General features: G+C 53.2%; 1 protein-coding gene across 3 annotated transcripts in view; it reads right to left on the bottom strand.

The window, feature by feature from the left end:
• Window positions 1–19078, bottom strand: part of LOC135251772 (receptor tyrosine-protein kinase erbB-4-like) — a 340021-nt gene that overhangs the window by 161641 nt on the left and 159302 nt on the right. For all 3 annotated transcript variants that reach the window (XM_064329533.1, XM_064329531.1, XM_064329530.1), the window contains exon 2: window positions 8806–8957. In XM_064329533.1, coding sequence (XP_064185603.1) covers window positions 8806–8957 — 152 coding nt within the window. The remainder of the gene's footprint in view (window positions 1–8805; window positions 8958–19078) is intronic.

Consider the following 19078-nt stretch of genomic DNA (forward strand, 5'->3'; position numbering starts at 1 on the left):
AGACACACACACACAAACACACACACGTACACGCATACACACGTACGCGGAGACACACACACACAAACACACACACACACACACACACACACACGTACGGGCACACACACACACACAAACACACACACGTACGCACACACACACGTACGGGCACACACACACACAAACACACACACGTACGCGCATACACACGTACGCGGAGACACACACATACACACACACACATACACACACACGCATACATACACACATGCACACGCACAGACACACACACAATTTCTACACGGTGATAACAAAATTTACAAAAAAAGCAGTTTAATAAAATCTGAGAATCCGCACACTTTAACCACATCTGAAGTGTTTGATTAGAAATTTTCAATTGTGCAATACTGAGCCAAACTTTGTACAACCTTTTTTTTTTTTTCTCTTTCCCTTTCTGGCTCTCCTCTCTCTCTCTCTCTCTCTCTCTCTCTCTCTCTCTCTCTCTCTCTCTCCTCTCCTTCTGTCCTTGATTAAGTCAAATTAAAGCGATGAAAATGAACTTGAGACAGTGCTAATTGCGACTGTCAATCCAATCTAGCTGTCCTCAACAACGAGAACTCCGGAACACTTAATCAGTTTTCATTAATATAGAAAGGAAGAGTGAAGTCGCCTAATCTGAGCTAATCCAGACATGCCCACCCCCCCCTCTCCCCCACTCCCCCCCCCCCCCCCACAGAGTGGACTGTTGCCGGGGGTGATCGCTGGGGAATAAATCATTTTCAGGCCTCTACCCGGTGAGCAAAAACCAGAAACTAGACGTCTGTAGGGGTGGAAATCTAGGTTGAGAGATGTTTTGATATAAACAGGCTAGGTTACTCGTATGTAGCCTGGCTATATCCTAGGGGGCCTTAAAAGTTTCTCTTTTGAATCGAATGTTTTCATCTGAATGCCTAGATGGTGTTTCACAGTCTTTTCCCCACCAAAACGCTCATATCTTCACCTTCAGAGGTGGGTAAAGGGCACACACACTGCACAGAGTTAGCGTTATCTCAATGTGGCATCGACCTCCATCTACATATTTAGGTGCAAGCGGTCTCTCTTGAGTGAAAGACACCAGTTCTCCCTCCGAGCATAAGCACATTAACCCCATTAACCCCTGTCCTCTGGGGCAAGTCTAATTGGGGTTCTGTTATCGGAAGCTACTGGCCTGTAAACCATCACAGGAGGAACACACGTGACATTGTGGTAACAACCTTCGATGGCGGTCTCAACGGAGGCCTCCACAAATCACACGTGTCCCTGAAACGTAATTCTGCATACAGAAGGTGGAAAATCCAGGTCTAGAAAGTACTCCCCAGTATGTTGTTCCAGTCACCTGTATTAGCTAATTAGCACAATTATTCAGCCAGGTGGTATAATTAATTAGCAAAATCAGCTGGCAGGGTTCATGGGTGGAGGAAACACATGGCAGGACTTAAACTCTCTGACCCCTGGACTTTCCACCACTTCCATCCACACAAATGTAAACTGCGTTGAGAGCAACCTGTTTATTTGTTTTAATAGGTTTGTCTCACACACATTATTTGCATATTTAAGTACCACAGAGAGGAGGTAGAATTCGGGACTATCACAGACAGCTCCGACACGCAGATTGTGTTTTAAGAACAGCAGTGAGCCGAGGATTCGGAGCTGGGGGTGTGCGGCGCTGCGTTTGTGAGGTGATGAAAGTTGTGCGCTCGCAGCTGAATCTGGACGTCGCAGCGGGAGGACCTGAGAGCGCTGGGCCTGACAGAGCCGTATCAGGTCCTCACGGATGTGACAGTTTCCCCCAGACTAGCGCTGGGAGGAAGTGTACAGGCTTTTATAAAACCGAGACAGGAGCAAAAGAGAGCAAGCTAAGGCCTGGGGCACCGTCCGTCATCACAGACCCTAATAACCCCTCTGCTGCTGGTGTAAGTAAGAGCAAAAGAGCGAAAGAGTGAAAGAGTGAAAGCAAGGGAGTGAAAGAGAGAGAGATAGACAGACAGCGAGAGAGACAGCGAGAGACAAAGAGAGAGACACTGATAGACAGAGAGAGAGACAGAGAGAGAGAGACACTGACAGAGACAGAGAAAGAGAGAGAGAGACTGATAGAGACAGAGAAAGAGACAGAGAGAGACTGATAGAGAGACAGAGAGAGAGAAAGAGAGAGAGAGAGAGAGACTGATAGAGAGACAGAGAGAGAGAAAGAGAGAGAGAGAGAGAGAAGCACCATGGCAACGTCATATCTACAAATATTGCTTATCAATCCCGCCGGCGCCTAATTGTTCAGCTAACGATGTGACGCCTAATGGAAATGTTTACGGTTTTCGTTTGCGGACGATAGCGGGGTAATTAACAGCACGCCAGCTCATTAAACGCTGAAGGAGCGAGAGTGAGCCACAGCGATTAGAGGAGGGTTGCCGACTGCGGGGGGGGGAGCCAAACGTTCCTTCCTTCCCAGAATGCACCTGTCTGTCGCTCTCAACTTCCTGCTCAGCCGCTGCTGATTTGTTTGCATCCGCGGGAGTGACGCGCGTACGTTCCTTCCTTCCCAGAATGCACCTGTGCGTCGCTCTCAATTTCCGGCGCGGACCGCCGCAGCTGATTTCACACTGTTTACCCGGAAACTCCGGACGAAGGCTTCTCATACCGCCGCAGTCACAATGCAGCGGACGAGCGTTTTCCTGGACGAGAGGCAATAACAGAGAGAAGCGGCGAACGCGGCGGCGGCGGCGGCGGCAACGGCCTATGAATTTTTCAGAGATTTTCACTCCCGCACAGCGAGGAGCAGATGTGGGGCACGCGGAGGATATTATGAGATTTGGGAGCTACTGTAAATAAGGCTGAGAGGAATCATACGCAGCCTGTCAATCTTAAAAAAAAAAGTTCTGCGCGAAGAACACATAATATCCAGCCTGTGATATCCACACTGCACACACACTGCATACATAACACGCACACTAAAAAAAAAAGAACGTTTTCTCCAGTGGCAGAATTACCGTTATTCATCACATTGCGCTTTAATTCATCAGCCGTTGCCACAGTTTAGGCGATGGACTCTATTTACTATTAAAGCTGTTCGGGGTGCTTGCGAGGTGCTCATCAATCTTGGCTATCTTTAAAAGGAAGGCAGGGAAGAAGGCATCACTTTCAATCATTCTGGGGAGTCAGCCCAGAGGCTTCTGGGTAATTTTTTTTTTTTTTTTTACCCTCAAGGTTGAAGTTTTCTCCCCCCCCCCCCCCCTCCACCGGGATCCCTGTTATTAATGTGCTCTGAAAGTCGTAATAATAATCTCCCCCAAAAATACCCCGGCCGTCCCGCCCTGTCCCGCCCCGCTCCGTTTCCCCCGCCGCGCGCCTTTCTCCTTCCCTGTTTGTAATCAGCGCGGCCGGTTAAGCTCCGCTAACTCCCGAGCCACCGGAACCCGCGAGCCGCGCGGCGCGACGGCCGTTCGTGACGCTCGTCCGCGGCGCGGCGGCGCGGCGGGGCCCGGTGCGTCCGGCGGGCGGCCGGCGTTCCCCCCCCCGAGTCTCGGGCCGGGAGAACAAACACGGGCTGGGCCGGGCCGGGATTACCGTCGGCAGGGCGGGCGGCGGGTAGAGCTAGAGCCCGCTCCCCTCCGCTGCGTGCTCCTCGCGCGGCGGCGGCGGCGGCGTTCGCTAATCGCGCCGTTAAAAACACGCCCTCCGCCCCTCGCTGTCCCACAGCTTATTATCTCAGCTGGGGGGGGGTGGGGGGAGCAGGGGTGGGGGGGGCACACGGGGACGGCGGGGTCTGCATTGTTGCCGACGCGGCGCGTGCTATTGCCGTGTCTGATGCGCGGCGCAGGCGGTAAGCACTAATGACCGTCAGTATTATGCTGATAAACCCGCGGCTGACGCCTCGCTGTGAGCAGAGCTCAGAGCCGCGTCCGCGCGGAGCACTTTATCGGTGCTTAACGCGACGCTGAAGGAGCTCGGAGTTTGTTCTTAACGCAGCGCACTTCAGTTTTTTTAAAATTCAGTTTGCATCGCCATACGTTTTGATAAATCGATGTACACTGACAAATAAAAACTTTTATGCAAATACACATTTTATTCATACAAATATGTAAGTAAATCTCTTAACGTTTAGCAAAAAAACAGCAACAGCAACACCGTAGCTCATAAATAACAGCAGTGATTTTCTGTAGTAAGTATCGCACAGTATGCTCTCAGTAATTGCTCCTTGCCTGATAGGATAATCACACTGTGGTCACTGCTTTGGCCTGGTTTTAGTCAGATGAGGTTTTGACCAATCAGTTACAAGCACTTGCCAACCCCCCCCTACCCCCCTCAACACCCACACCACGGAAGCAAATTTAAGCCCTGGCTAGAAGATGGAGAAAGACAAACCTCTGACAATAAACAGTGGCAATCTATATATACCATAGAAAACGTAGCTACCTACTTTAAAGTTCTAGGCGAATTTTACCTTCAGCAGAATGTGTTTAAGCAAAACGAACCTTGGGGAATGGAAATGTGCAGAGTGGATCCGCTAAGGCTCGCCTTTGTGTTTTTTTTAAATTTATTTATTTTTTAATTTTTTTATTTCCCCGCAGTGGCGCCGCTACGGAAGGCCCTGACCTTTCCCTGACTCAGCGGCTCCAGGTTGAGCCGTTCCCTCCGTTCCCTCCGTTCCCTCCGCGTTCCCTCCGTTCCCTCCATTCCTCCGTTCCCTCCGTTCCTCCGTTCCCCTCCACGTTCCCTCCGTTCCCTCCATTCCCTCCGTTCCCTCCATTCCCTCCGTTCCCTCCGCGTTCCCTCCGTTCCCTCCTTCCCTCCGCGTTCCCTCCGCGTTCCCTCCGTTCCCTCCGTTCCCTCCATTCCCTCCGTTCCCTCCGCGTTCCCTCTGTTCCCTCCGTTCCCTCCGTTCCCTCCATTCCCTCCGTTCCCTCCGTTCCCTCCATTCCCTCCGTTCCCTCCGTTCCCTGCACGTTCCCTCCGTCCCTCCGCGTTCCCTCCGTTCCCTCCGGTCCTGTTCCCTCCGTTCCCTCCAGTCCCTCCGTCCCCCCGCGTTCCCTCAGTTCCCTCCGTTCCCTCCGTTCCCTCCGTTCCCTCCGTTCCCTCCGTTCCCTCCGTTCCCCCCGCGTTCCCTCGTTCCCTCCGTTCCCCGCGTTCCCTCCGTTCCCTCCGTTCCCTCCGCGTTCCCTCCGTTCCCTCCGTTCCCTCCGCTCCCTCCGCGTTCCCTCCGTTCCCTCCGTTCCCCCGCGTTCCCTCCGCGTTCCCTCCGTTCCCTCCGTTCCCCCGCGTTCCCTCCGTTCCCTCCGTTCCCCCCGCGTTCCCTCCGTTCCCTTCGTTCCCTCCGCGTTCCCTCCGTTCCTTCCGTTCCCTCCGCGTTCCCTCCGCGTTCCCTCCATTCCCTCCGTTCCCTCCGTTCCCTCCGTTCCCTCCGTTCCCTCCGTTCCCTCCGCGTTCCCTCCATTCCCTCTCCTAAAAGAGTCCTCTCCGCCGAAAACTGACCCGGTCCGCGCATCGGCCGCAATCCCCCCCCCCCCCCTCCGGATCAAACGGCGGGATCGGCCTCGAGGCCGCGCGCGCGTCACGTCGAACGGGAAAAAAAAACGAAGAAAAGCTGTAAAATGTTCCGTGACCGGGAAGGCCCGGTGCTTTCCGCGAGGGAGAGGCCAGCGGCACAGGCTCGCTCCGTTCAGCAGTGCTCTGTGAGTGGGCGTGCGCCACGATCTCTGTCTTCGCCGCGAGCTCGTGAGAAGAGGCGTCACGTGTGCGTGTGATATCTGACCCGTATTTGCTGATACACACACACACACAGACACAGACACACACACACAGAGGGGCGCACACTGCAAGTGGGGTACGTGGAACATAACCTGTGGTACAAAAGACTGCTACAGGTCAAGCAAAATCTAAAAAAATCAACAACAAAAAAAACCGTTGGATGATATAAGAATTATGCACACCATGCAAAGGCTGGAGGGTAAGAGGAAGAGAGAGTATATAGCAGCAGTACAGAGTAAATGGTAAATGGACTGCATTTATATAGCGCTTTTATCCAAAGTGCTTTACAATTGATGCCTCTCATTCACCCCTTCACACACACACTCACACGGCAACGGTGAAAGGCTGCCATGCAAGGTACCAATCAGCTCGTTGGGAGCAATTAGGGGTTAGGTGTCTTGCTCAGGGACACTTTGACGCGCCCAGGGCGGGGGATCGAACCGGCAACCCTCCGACTGCCAGACAACCGCTCATACCTCCTGAGCTACGCCCGCCGCGGACTGCGTGTGGGACTTCTGCTGAGGCGAGGATGAGGGGCCCGAAATCACCGGACAGTCTCTGACTCCACTTACCCCGGGACAGAAAGGGCGTGACCCCGCCATGATCCCCCATTACCACGGACGTAACTTCTCTCTCCCCCACGGAAACGGGACCTGTCACGGGACTGGCGAGTGCGGGGGCGGTGGGCGGGCGGGCAAGGGGCTCAGTTTTCGAATTACATCCACCCTCCCCAACCCCCCACCTGGCCCCGCCCCCCCTCCCCCGCCCACCCACCCCCCCGCTTCTTTCACAGTTTATCTCTGCCACATTCGCAAAGTCACTGTTAACAACCTTCCTCACCCCCTCCCCTCCCCTCCCCTACCCCCCCCCGCCTCCATTCTTTCTGCTTTTCTTATCTGCTCTCCGCAGACGCCGTCTGCCGCCGGGAAGCCCGCCGTCCTGCCTCTCCTTCACTCCCCGGCTCATCTGTCCCCGTTTAGGATGGGGTGCGGAGCTGCCCCCCCATGCCGAAAACTCGCCCCACTGGGAGGCTTATCGGCGTGAGCCCCCGGGACCTGCTGCGCGCCCCTATCAGAGTGAGCTACGGGGGCCGGTAATCACCAGGGTATCCCCAACAAGATCAACTACACAGACTATCAGAATGAACTACACTGACCAGCAGCACCCACTGCGTGTCTCTATCAGGATGAACTACACTGCCCAGCATCACTCACTCAGGGGTCTCTATCAGGATGAACTACACAGACCAGCAGCACTCACTCAGAGGTCTCTATCAGAATGAACTACACTGACCAGCATCACTCACTAAGGGATCTCTATCAGGATGAACTACACAGACCAGCATCACTTACTGAGGGTTCTCTATCAGGATGAACAATAAAGACCAGCATCACTCACTCAAGTGTTTCTATCAAAATGAACTACACTGACCAGAAATACCCACTGCTTGTTTTTATCCGGATGAACAACTCAACATTACCCAGCAGTCTTCAATTTGTGTCTCTACCAGGATGAAGGACAGTAGACTAAATAGTAGACCAGCAGTTTCCACGAATCTTTGAGGGACTTACTTTTTTTAAATTTCTTACTTTCTTAATTAATTTCTTTTTTTATACAACTTTATACAATATTTATAGTAACACAATTTAATACATGTTTTTTCTTACTGCAATAACAGCATTCTTGAAAATATAGCATGCTGTATATGAGAGGGGAAATTAATGGAAAGCAGAAGGAGAAGTAAATCAATGGAAACATTCACATTCATTTGCCAAGAAAGAGAAGCCGTGTTATTTTAGCGAAAATAACCTATACACGGGTATGGGTACTGAAACTCAATTGTATATATTGTTAATAATAACAATAATAATAACAATAATAACGATGGGAGGACATTGTATGAATAATACCTACCATGTTCTCTCTGAATACATCTGAAATATGCTCTGTGGGGACATTATTCACTTAAAACCCGAGGACAATCAGAGTGAAGCACTGAGCGCGTGGAGTGTGGAGTGATGGCCGGGTGTAGAATTAGCCTGATTGGACGACTGACGGAGCGTAGCTACGGGCTGTCGGGCGTAGCGCTAACCCCGCCGCTGGGAACAGCGAGCTGTGTGCGGCAGGCGGGAAAAAAACTTTATCGGGAAAGTACGGTAAGCACAGGGAGAACTAACTCCGTAGCAAAAAGATCCCCCCCCCCCGCCCCCCATCCCCACGCATGGCACTATAATATGTGATCTCCCATGCCAGGGCCCAATTTAAAAAATCTGGTGCGCACAAGGAACGGTGAAAACCACTTTCTGGTGCCAGGTTTTTGTGGAACCCCATTACGACAATCAGCGTGCAAGAATCCAGATATTGTATACAGATACATTAAAGACTGAAATACAAGAAAAGGCTTTTTTTCCAATGGGGGCGGGGGGGGGGGCGGGGGTGGGTGGCATGGTGACCCATGCTCACATTATTATTATACTGTATTGTTTGGTTCTACGATGAAACACTCCGATTGCTGCTTGCGTGACTTTGATTCAGTCGTATAATTGAGGATTTGTTCAACTAGGTTTCAAGTTGAAAGGTTTTGCAGCTACTTAATTATATATTCCCCGGGGGGGTGGGGTTCGAATGTCCCTGCTGGAAGTGCAGCCTGCAGCACAATGGTCTCACCTCCGTGGTTTTACAGTGGCATTCTAGAACATTCCATTTCCGCTGACCTCGGTAATGGAACTCGATAACCCTGCAGTGACGTGCGGTGTGTACGCGCGTGAGTGTGTGTGTGTGTGCGTGCGTGTGTGTGTGTGTGTGTGTGTGTGTGTGTGTGTGTGTGGTGTGGGTGGGAGGTGTATGTGTTTGTGTGTGCGCTCTCGTGCGTGTGTGTGTGTGTGAGCGCTCTCTCAGCGTGCGTGCATGTGTGTGTGTGTGTGTGAGCGCTCTCGTGCGTGCGTGCGTGTGTGTGTGTGTGTGTGTGTGTTTGAGCGCTCTCTCAGCGTGCGCGCGCGCGTGTGTGTGTGTGAGCGCTCTCTCGCGCGTACGCGTGCTCCGTACCCTGAGGAAGGACAGGTCGCGGTTGCGGTCGATGCTGGTGATCTCCAGGTTGCCCATGACGACCTCGCAGTTCTCGTAGTACTTGCGCAGGGTGCGGTACTGCTGCTCCAGGTCCGAGAGCGTGCTCAGCTTGTTCTCCGTCCCGGCACATACTGCGGAGACAGGGGGAGGGGCATCAGAGCACGCACGCACACACAAACACAGCACGCACACACACCCACACACACACACACACACAGCACGCACACACACACACACACACACACACACACGCACACACACACACACAGCACGCACGCACACACACACACACACACACATACACACACACGTACAGGCTCTCTACGGAGGACCTGCCCACAGTCAGCCTGACATGGATAAGATCAGCGATAAGGTGAACATGACTGAATCCGCATATGACACATTCAGTAACAGCAGCAGCGATCTCCAGGCCTGATATACTCATCTTGTACTACACCCCCCCCCCTTCCCCCCACCCCACACACACACACACACACATTGTCTATAACAGTATTACCTTATTCATAGAAAAATACGTTTAATTTTGTTTATTTAAATAATGAAATAAAAGACTTTTTATTTGTTATTTTTACTGAATGAGCACTATTTGCCGCTGCGTACAGGCTTTGGAAGGCCCACTGGCTCGCTGGCTGGTTTGGCAGCGCGGAGCTGGAAGGGACGCAGGCCAGGGTTTCGGCGGTACAGGAGGCCGCGGTGGGGGCGGCGCGGGCATCAAACAAACATGGCCGCCGGGCAAAGCGCGGCGCACCGGGGAGAGCGTCGATCGCCGCCCGGCGAGCTGTGAAATGCAGATGCGCCGGACGGCCCGGCCTGCCAGGGGCGGGGGGGCGAAGGGGGCGAGGGGGGGTGAGGAGGGGCCCCAGGCACAGGAACAGACAAGCCCCACTCCCCCCCCCCTTCACTCCAACCCCCCCCCTCCCCCCTTTGGCGCCCCGGCAACCGACTTGACAAGTAATTAACCGCAGCCATTTCCACCCATCAAACACCTTCCGCCGTCCGGGTCCCGCGCCATCTGCTCCGTCAGCTGGCACTGCCCGCTGTGCCCCCGGAGGTGCCCGCTACCCGCTCGCTGGCGCGGGCCCCCCGCACACCCCCCCTCCCTCACCGAAGACACGCCCGGCGCACGGGAGGAAGCTTCCGGAAAGCAAACAAAGTCTTCTTCATCCCTCTTCACACAGCCAAACGGAAAGCCCCGCGATCTCACCCGGAAACAAAATGGCTCCACTTGGCCGGATTAAAGAGAGCAGGGGAGGGGGGAAGACAAGCGAAGCACCGGACTCGAGCCAGCGGTGGTGCCGGCCCGGCGCTCGGGCCTACCTCTCACAGGGCGAAGACGGCGGCTTATTTTTGTGATGTTTCGTCGGTCAAGCTTGAAGACCGCGAGCAAGGTAGGGGTTGGGTGGGGGGTGGGGGGGGGGGGGGTAGGTTTCAAAGCCACATCGTCGTCGCGGACAGAGGAGTCGCCACGGTGACAGGAGTGACAAGTCCTTCCCTGGATCTGGTCACGCCCGACTGGAGCCTGTCACACGGCAAACTGTCAAACGGCAGGTCGGGTGGAGCGGGGGCTGGGGCCACCTCCGGCGTGGGGGGGGGGCACGGTGGAGCCGGTATCAGGGACTGAGGACGGTCCCTCATCCGAAACCAACGATCCAAGACCCCGTGTGTGTTCCCTGCGAGTGAGTCACCCCCCCACCCCCCCCTCCGTTTATCTAACTCTAGAGCCTCCTCTGCAGTGTCAAATAATGGCGGTTCTCCCCAACTGATCCCCCTTTTTTTTCTCCTTTCTTTTTTTTCATTAGAATTATCAAACAGGAGGCGAGCCATCGTTCCCATCCCTCGTTCATTTTCTCACACTCCCCCGGAATGGAAAACGAAAAAGAAAGAAAAAAAAAATGAAATAAAATAAAATAAATAAATAAAAGCAAGCTCAGAGGCTACGGGGGCTAAAAAGACAAATGAGAGCTTGTTCAAACAATCCCTGGTAATCTGTTATTAGATTACGCGCAGCGGGGAGCGCGCGCGCAGTTTTATATTTATTTATTTATTTATTTCCTTCCTTCGTTCCCCGCAGCTGAATGAAGGGGAGAAATCGAAAAAGCCGGACGGGACAGGTGTGATCAATGACGGACGCCCGTGTTTTCAATGACGGTTAGCGCGGGTTAGCGGCGGGCGGCGGGAGGGAGGGGGGGGGGTGGGGGTGGCGGATGGGGGAGCGGGGGGGTTTATAAAGTGGAGGCAGCAGCAATAAGCGGTTATTGTGCCCCCAGGGCCCGCTTGGCGAGATTACGCGGGAGTCGCGGCCTGGCGAGGAGGGCGGTTTATATTACCGCCGCCGCCGCCGCGCCGCGCATTCCAATAAATCTCCCGCCCGCCGCCGTCGCCGCGGAAACGTGCAGGTGGAGGGGGGGGGCACGGTGCAGCCGAAACAGATGCTAATGCAACAGTGAAGCCGAAACGAGAACACAAAAGGAGACCCTCCAACCCTCCGCCCCCCCTGCGTTTCCAAATGCTGGACGTCCCGTGGCGCTCTGCCCGTCGAACCTGCGACGGTGATCCGGGAGGGGGGGAGGGGCAGCAGCAACATCATCTGAGGCACGTCCTCAAGGGCACGAACCTCCCCCCACCCCACCCCCTCCACGCCTGAGCGTTAAGCCACACCTCGCCGCTGGCAGCACGCGTTTCTTTGATTACCCACGATGCCCGTGTGACGTACGTAGCAGCCGCCCCCCCGGGACGGAAAGACAGCCCATCTGCGGAGGTGTCACTCCTAAAAAGGGGAGCCTGCTTCCTGCCAGAGCTCATCTATTACGGGCGGGGGCGGGGGCGGGGGGGGTAACAGCGAGCCCCTCCAGGGGAATCTTCTCCCCCCCCTCAGCCGGCGCTTCCGTCGTGGAATGGAACATGCCACGGCAGAGTGATGTGTTTATTTTCTAAAACGTCCCCCGTTTCCCTCCCTCCTCACCGTCCTCACCTTTCTCAGCTGGGGGGGGGGGCGGGGGCTGAATGCTGGTTTGCGGCAGACGTTTGGTTTTTGCGGAGAGATGGATTGGGGCAATAAATCATAATTCAGGATTTGATGTCGTGTGTAATTGGCGACTCACCTGGATAAGGAGAAAGCACGCGTGTTCGTGTTTTTGCGTGAGTGTGTGTGCATGCGTGTGTGTGTATGTGAGAGAGTGTGTATGTGTGCTTGTGTGTGTGCGTGCGTGTGTGTGCGTGCGTGTGTGCGTGTGCGTGTGTGTATGCTTGCGTGTGAGTGTTTGAATGTGTGCGTGCGTGTGTGTGTGTGTGTGTGCATGTGTGTGTGTGTATGTGTGCTCGTGTGTATGTGTGTGCATATAAGACAAGTCAGAGGGACAGACCATAATGATGAATGTCATCGGGACCATAAGTAGCTCAATAGCAGAGCGTGGAGACGGATCTCTCCGTGTGTTTACGCAGGCCTGTTTCTCTCTGGGGCCGCGGCGAAGCTTTTAAATACCACAACGTTAAAACAAACACCAAATGCCTTGTAAAGCACCGGAATGCAACACTGTCTGTCCCAGATTAAAACATGCCCTCCTTTCACTGCGCATTGCATCAGGAAGCCTGCGGCACCGGTTCAGGAATCCCCTAATGCACGAAATTGAATTAGGACTTAATCCCACGGTGCGTTTTCCACTTGGTACAGTAAAGTAATGCAAATGCGGGACGTTGACCAAAAATTTTTTTGCGGGCTACCACTTAAAATGCACTCATTTTAAAAAATCCTGACGCTTCATAAAAGCAACAACAAAAGCAGCGACTGTACGCACAGTTGACGTAAGCCTACAGTGTCACGTGGTACCAGGCAGAAACAGCTCCTGGGTCTTTACAAGGGGGGGGGGAGTGTCATAAGGAAACATAGTTAAAAGATAGAAACTGAGGAGAAACCACCAGAAACCCATCTTAAAACATGCACTGAAATGGTAATAATGGGCACACAACTAAATTGTTTTCTCTCTGAAACTTGACCAAGCATTGTCTCCTTCACCTCTTCAGAGAGGTCTCCACTGGTACCAGGAAGCAGAGACCGTAAATAACCGAAGGCTCCTTAGCTTCTCTAACCGCTACCCTGCCCCTACTACAACCGACCGCGTCGGATTCCACCCTGACACCCCCGATTCCTTTATTCAAAGAAATAAAGCGTGCCCTCCGCCCCGGCCTCAGCTGCAGCTGCAGAGACACAAACACAAACAAACCGGTTTATCATTCGCCCCCCCCCCGCAATCCCTAACGCTAGCCCGCGTGCATTCATCACGAGGGACGTAAATATTTACCGGACGGGGGGGGGGAACGGGGGGACGGGGGGCTGAGGGGGGTATGCGACCGGTCTCTTATCGGAGAGACAGTGACGGATGCCCCTTTGCGGGCGGGCCAGGCGCCTCGCTGTACAGAACGTTCCGGACAGGCGCGGCTGCGCTGGAGCCCCCCCCCCCCCACCGCTCCGATAGGATACAGCCTAATCTGTTCTACGGGAGATGCGGGGCGATAGAGAGAGAGAGGGAGGTAGAGAGAGAGAGAGAGAGAGAGAGAGAGAGAGGGAGGGAGGGAGGGAGGGAGAGAGAAAGAGAGAGAGAGAGGGGGGAGATTATTTACAGTGACACCGCAGGAGCGCGGCTCGGTCCCCCACTTCTAATCTGAGATAATGGCTAAAAAGAAAAAGCGCTTGTGGAGACAGAGAGAGCTGCCATCGTTCCTCCTCTCGCTCTCGCTCCGCACTTTTATTTTTACTCTCCATTTCTCACTCGATGCCGCGCGGTCCGGAGTGACGTGATTCGTGCAGAAACCACTCGTTTTTTTTTTCTGTTTTTTCGTTTTTTCTTTTTTTTACTAAATCCATATTGTGTTTATGTTCTTATTTTTAGCGTGAGCATGTACCTATTAATAAGCCCCTGACGAGCAGCACAAACAGGTTCGCATTTCTTGACGGGTTGTGAAAGTAACACAATGTTTTTTTTTTGTTTTGTTTTTTTTTTGCCTGAAAGTGAAACATCGAGTCCGGCGCCTTTCTTTCCAATATTCTTTTCTCTCTCGCTGCGATAAAGCCACACTTCTTTTTTTTGTTTTCTACGAAATTCCACATCGCTCTCCAAAAAACAAATTTTTTTAAAAAAGATTTGAAATCGCGTGCTGAAAGGAATCACGCTGAGCCACTTACAAATTTCCATTCCGCCAGTCCGTCTCATTAGAGCTGTTCATTAAAGCCACTTACAGGCACTGATGCGATCTCTCAGGTTTATCGAACGCCGGGCGAGCCCGGGGAGGACGGGTCTCGGGGGGACCGGTCTCGGGGGCCGGCGAGGACCACGTTCGTCACGAAAGGTCGCGCCGATACCCGGTGACTCACGGAATTAAATAAAGTCGCAAATGTCACCCCGTTGAGTGGACGCCGGCGACGCCTCGATCCGCCGGACGTGTGCTGGGTAAAATGGGGTGGGTGGGGGTTTGGGGGGGGGGAGGGGCGACGGCGATGCCCTTTTGCGCCCGCAGCCTGTTTGCCCGCTCAGAGTGGCGCTCACCGTACGGCTGCCCCCGCCCCGGGAGGTGGAGCATCAGCATGCAGTGTGCTGCCGCCGCCGCCGCTGCCGTGTGTGTGTGTGTGTGTGTGTGTGTGTGTGTGTGTGTGGGGGTCGGTGCATGTGTGTGTGGGTGTGTGGGGGTGTGTGTGTGTGTGAGTGTGTGTGTGTGGGTGTGTGTGTGTGTGATTGCGTGTGTGTGTGTGTGTGTGTGTGTGTGTGTGTGTGTGTGTTTTTTGTGGTGTGTGTGTGTTGTGTTATGTGTGTGTGTGTGTGTGTGTGTGTGTGTGAGTATGTGAGTGTGTGTGTGTGTGTGTGTGTGAGTGTGTGTGCGTGTGTGTGTGTGTGTGCGTGTCTGTGCAAAAGTGCTCCTTTATGTATTATATACAACTGTTCCTTCTCACAAGTGGAGACCATCAGACAGAAACAGACTCAGTAAAATGTCCAACAGGGACTGTATGCACTCAGTGAGTGTTAATTTAACACTGAACATTTTACTGTGCTCAGTGAATTTATGTTGTGGATTTTGGTCATCGCTGTTCGGAGCACAACGCAGGTGAAGGAGACAGTGTTAAGCAGGGCGATGATGAGCCACCATTGCGTTCAGCCACACCCTCTCTACACGGCCACAGCCCCTGTGCACAGAGCTCTGCGTCTGCTTTAAACCTGGAGGGGGGGGTGGAGGGTGGGGGGGGGGCGTACTGAACAGGGTGCCATGGGAGTCCGGGAAAGGGTTATCTGAGCAGTCCTGCTGCTGGAAGTGGATGGAGGGGGTTATTTTGGGAAGGGTAGGGGTAGTGTTCTGAGTGTTCTGAGTGGAGATACACTTCGGCCTTTAAGCCCCCCCACCCCTGCCCCTGCCCCTGCCCCTCTTCCCTCTCCTGTGTGGGCACTGCTTAATGCTCCGCTGGTTATCAAAGAACCGTACAGCACACAGATAAGCTGTGCTGACCGAACGCTTGCACGTGTGTGTGCCTGTGCTCGTGTGTGTGTGTGTGTGTGTGTGTGCACGGTAAGGGTGTGCATGTGTGTGTATGTGTGAGTGATGGCTGTGTGTGTGTGTGTGTGTGTGCCTGCATGTGTGTGTGTGTGTGCACGGTAAGGGTGTGCATGTGTGTGTATGTGTGAGTGATGGCTGTGTGTGTATGTGTGTGTGTGCCTGCATGTGTGTGTGTGCACGGTAAGGGTGTGCATGTGTGAGTGATGACTGTGTGTGTGTATGTGTGAGTGATGGCTGTGTGTGTGTGTGTGTGTGTGCCTGTGCTTGTGTGTGTGCGTGCCTGCATGTGTGTATGTGTGTGTGTGTGTGTGTGTGGGTGCTGTAATGGTAGGTTTGTGTGTGCGTGTGTGTGTTGTGTGGGCGCTGGCTGTGTGTGCTGTAAGGGTGTGTGTGTGTGCGAGCGCGCTGTAAGGGTGTGTGTGTGTGTGTGTGTGTGTATGTGTATGCCTGTCTGTGTGTGCATGTCTGTGTATGTGCATGTGTGTGTGTGTATGTGTGAGTGATGGCTGTGTGTGTGTGTGCGTGTGCTGTCAGGGGAAGTGTGTTTGTGCGTGTGATGGCTGTGTGTGTATGTGTGAGTGATGGCTGTGTGTGTGTGCGTGTGCTGTCAGGGGAAGTGTGTATGTGTGAGTGAGGCTGTGTGTGTGTGTGTGTGTGTGTGTGTGCTGTAAGGGTGTGCACGTGTGTGTATGTGTGAGTGATGGCTGTGTGTGTGCGTGTGCTGTCAGGGGAAGTGTGTTTGTGTGTGTGATGGCTGTGTGTGTGTGTGTGTGTGTGCTGTAAGGGTGTGCACGTGTGTGTATGTGTGAGTGATGGCTGTGTGTGTGTGCGTGTGCTGTCAGGGGAAGTGTGTTTGTGTGTGTGATGGCTGTGTGGGCTGTCAGCGGGTGTGTGTGCCCCCTCCTCCTCCCTGTCTCAGGATCTCTGCCATTGGCTAATCCTGGCCTCCGCGGTTCAGCGAGCGCGTGAGCCAGCAGGCCGTGGCGGAGAACGCTTGGCGGGACTGAACACCATGTCCCATGCCTCATTACCCATAATCCACCTCACTGCCAGACCGCATTTTCTCCCCTCTCCCTCTCCTTCTCACCCCCCTCTCTCTCTCCCTCTCTCTCTCTCCCCCCCTCTTTCTCTCCTCCCTCTCTCTCTTTCTCTCCTCCCTCTCTCTCTCTCTCCTCTCTCCCTCTCTCTCTCTCTGTTGGCAGGGTGAAGATAATGCTTTCCATCAGCACAGGAGAAGGTGCAATGGGCTGTGTTTACACCAAAGTGAAAATGGCAGCTGACTGGCTTACAACCGTGATATTACACAGTTATAACAGCACAATGGAGAATAATCATGGGGCATGTGGATAATCATGCCTTTTGGTGTTTTTGAATTTGAATTGCTGGTACTTTCAGGAAAAATTCAAACTGGGCCACGAGCAATAGACATCAGAGACTGAGTGAGTGTATTTGGGCTGATATGGAGGACATGATATTCAAATACCGCCACTGTCCACAATAAGAGAACAAGATTCTGCCCAAAGTGCATCAAGGGGAACTTAATAATGGCGGTTTCATCAACAACAACAAAAAAAATAAATTACAAATTGCAAACTTGTATCCTCCAATACAAAACACTGATATTGTCCATAACCCAACTGGACCCCAGCACTTAAATCATGATAAATAGGCTACTCTGTTTATCATTCAATCCTAGGTGTAGACAATACACCTGTAAATGTGTTCAGCCGGCTTGGAATTTAATCAATCCAAAGAGCAGAAGATTCTATGGAGGATTTTCATCCGTAAAAAAAGAGACGGTCGAGTAATTTCACCGGGAGGAACGCTACGACCAACCGCCAGTCCACACGTTTGAAAGCTGAAGGTACAGGCATTCTAGCAGGCAGTTATAAAACCACCTTTTCATCTCTCTCTCTCTCTTCCACTATCCTTGGTCTATTGACCTTGAATCTCTCCACCCCCTTGTAGCTGTCCCTCCAAAAGAAGGACATGGGAATCATTTAATTAGGGCTGGAGAATCGCAGCCGAAAGGTGGGAGAAGTTCCGGTGGGCCCCCTTTCATGTCTGGCCCAGGAGCCCAGCCGTGGAGGTAAAGAAGCGCGTTCTGAGAAGGAAAGGGATTTAGGAGCGTTCGGAAAAAAGCCGTGATCCCACGTTTCACGGGAAGCTAAATCACCCAGAGAGAGCCCGGAACAGTTCAATCAAACGTGGAATTAACGCCTGACAGCCGATCCCGCCGTGAGGCTTTCCCGACACCGTCGAGAAAGCGCGGGCGGTGCTGCAGGTGCTGACGGTGTAGCAAACGATCCGGTCTCATCCGGCACGAAACAAGCAAGGACAGCAGCAGCAGCGTTAGGCCTTCTCACGCTGTGTGCGAAAGCTCCGTAAGCTCCTCAAGCTTCATTCGTCCGCCCAAACTGTGCCCCCAAAAAGTGACCCGTCAGAAAGCGCTCTTTATCAGTCAAATTCATCGACTTGGCCGGTCGGGTCGGAACGTGTCGAAAAACAGATCGAAATCGGTCGGTCGACGAACGGCGTGCGCGTGTCGAGGGAAACGGGTTCTGTCACCACAATCTTCTCCTCTCGTGCGATCGCGAACGGCGGGGGATCCTGGGGCGGAACCACGGGGGGGGGGGGGGCTAGTCGCGATTAAAATAATTCGTTATCATTCCCACACTGGATCTAAAGCGCCAGGCCTCCCCCGCCATCAATTACAGCCCCCCCCACCACCGGCGTGTCAGAGTGTCACACGGTATCCTTCATGCTTAAAGCTCGCCATGTCCCTTCGCCCGGCCCGCACCATGAATCTCAGTCGCACACCCCGACGGTCGCAATCAATTATACCTTCCGCTACCTGCCCACCCCCCCTTCCGTACTCTTTCCTTTCCTATTAGGAAGGCCCTTCACGTTTTTGTGGGGGGGGGGGAGTGGGTGGGTATTAGGGGGCGGAATTACCTTGCTGAAAATGGAAATGATTTTTCAGCAGCCGTCTGGAAGTCACCTGGCGTAGAGAAGCACAGGTGGAGGGCACTTCCATGGGGGTGGGCTGGGGAGGGGGGTGTTGCGGGGGGGAGGGGGGGGGGATTAATGGCTCGTCCCAGCCAATTTTCGGCTGCTTGCTTCTCTACACCTCCATAAGAGTCCTGTAGGTAATGTAGCACGCAGTTAGGCACTGGCTGGCTGGGTTTCAGGAAAGGGGAGTGCTGCTGGGGAATATCGTTCTCTAAAAAGGAGAAGGAAAAAAAAAAAGGCTTCCACTCAAAGCTGCCACTTCCAAGATCTGACTTTAGGGCATTTCCACGGCGCTGTTGTCATTTGCTTAAGCTGTCCACGTCCACAGCCTCGGCTAGCTCAAGCATGGAAAATGGTGCAGTATTACAGAAACGGATAAATTTCAGAATCGCAACGCGGTGGGATCAGGAGAGAAAGCAAATGAATCCGCGTGTCCCCTGATCCGTCCCATTCTTTCAGGAATCTTTCCATATTTCTCCCTAGATATTACGAGTCTGTCGTACGCTTGACCTGGGCTGTGACAATGCATGCTCATGCCTATCTGCGTATGCATAAACACTTGGATAACCAAGAGTTAAATAAATAAATACATAAAAGTATGACTACTACTGCTGCTACCACTACTGCTACTGCTACTAGTACTGCTACTAATACTACTAGTACTACTGCTACTACTAACGCT

This window comes from Anguilla rostrata, chromosome 3 (assembly GCF_018555375.3).
Source record: "Anguilla rostrata isolate EN2019 chromosome 3, ASM1855537v3, whole genome shotgun sequence".
In the NCBI taxonomy this organism is placed as follows: Eukaryota; Metazoa; Chordata; class Actinopteri; order Anguilliformes; family Anguillidae; genus Anguilla; species Anguilla rostrata.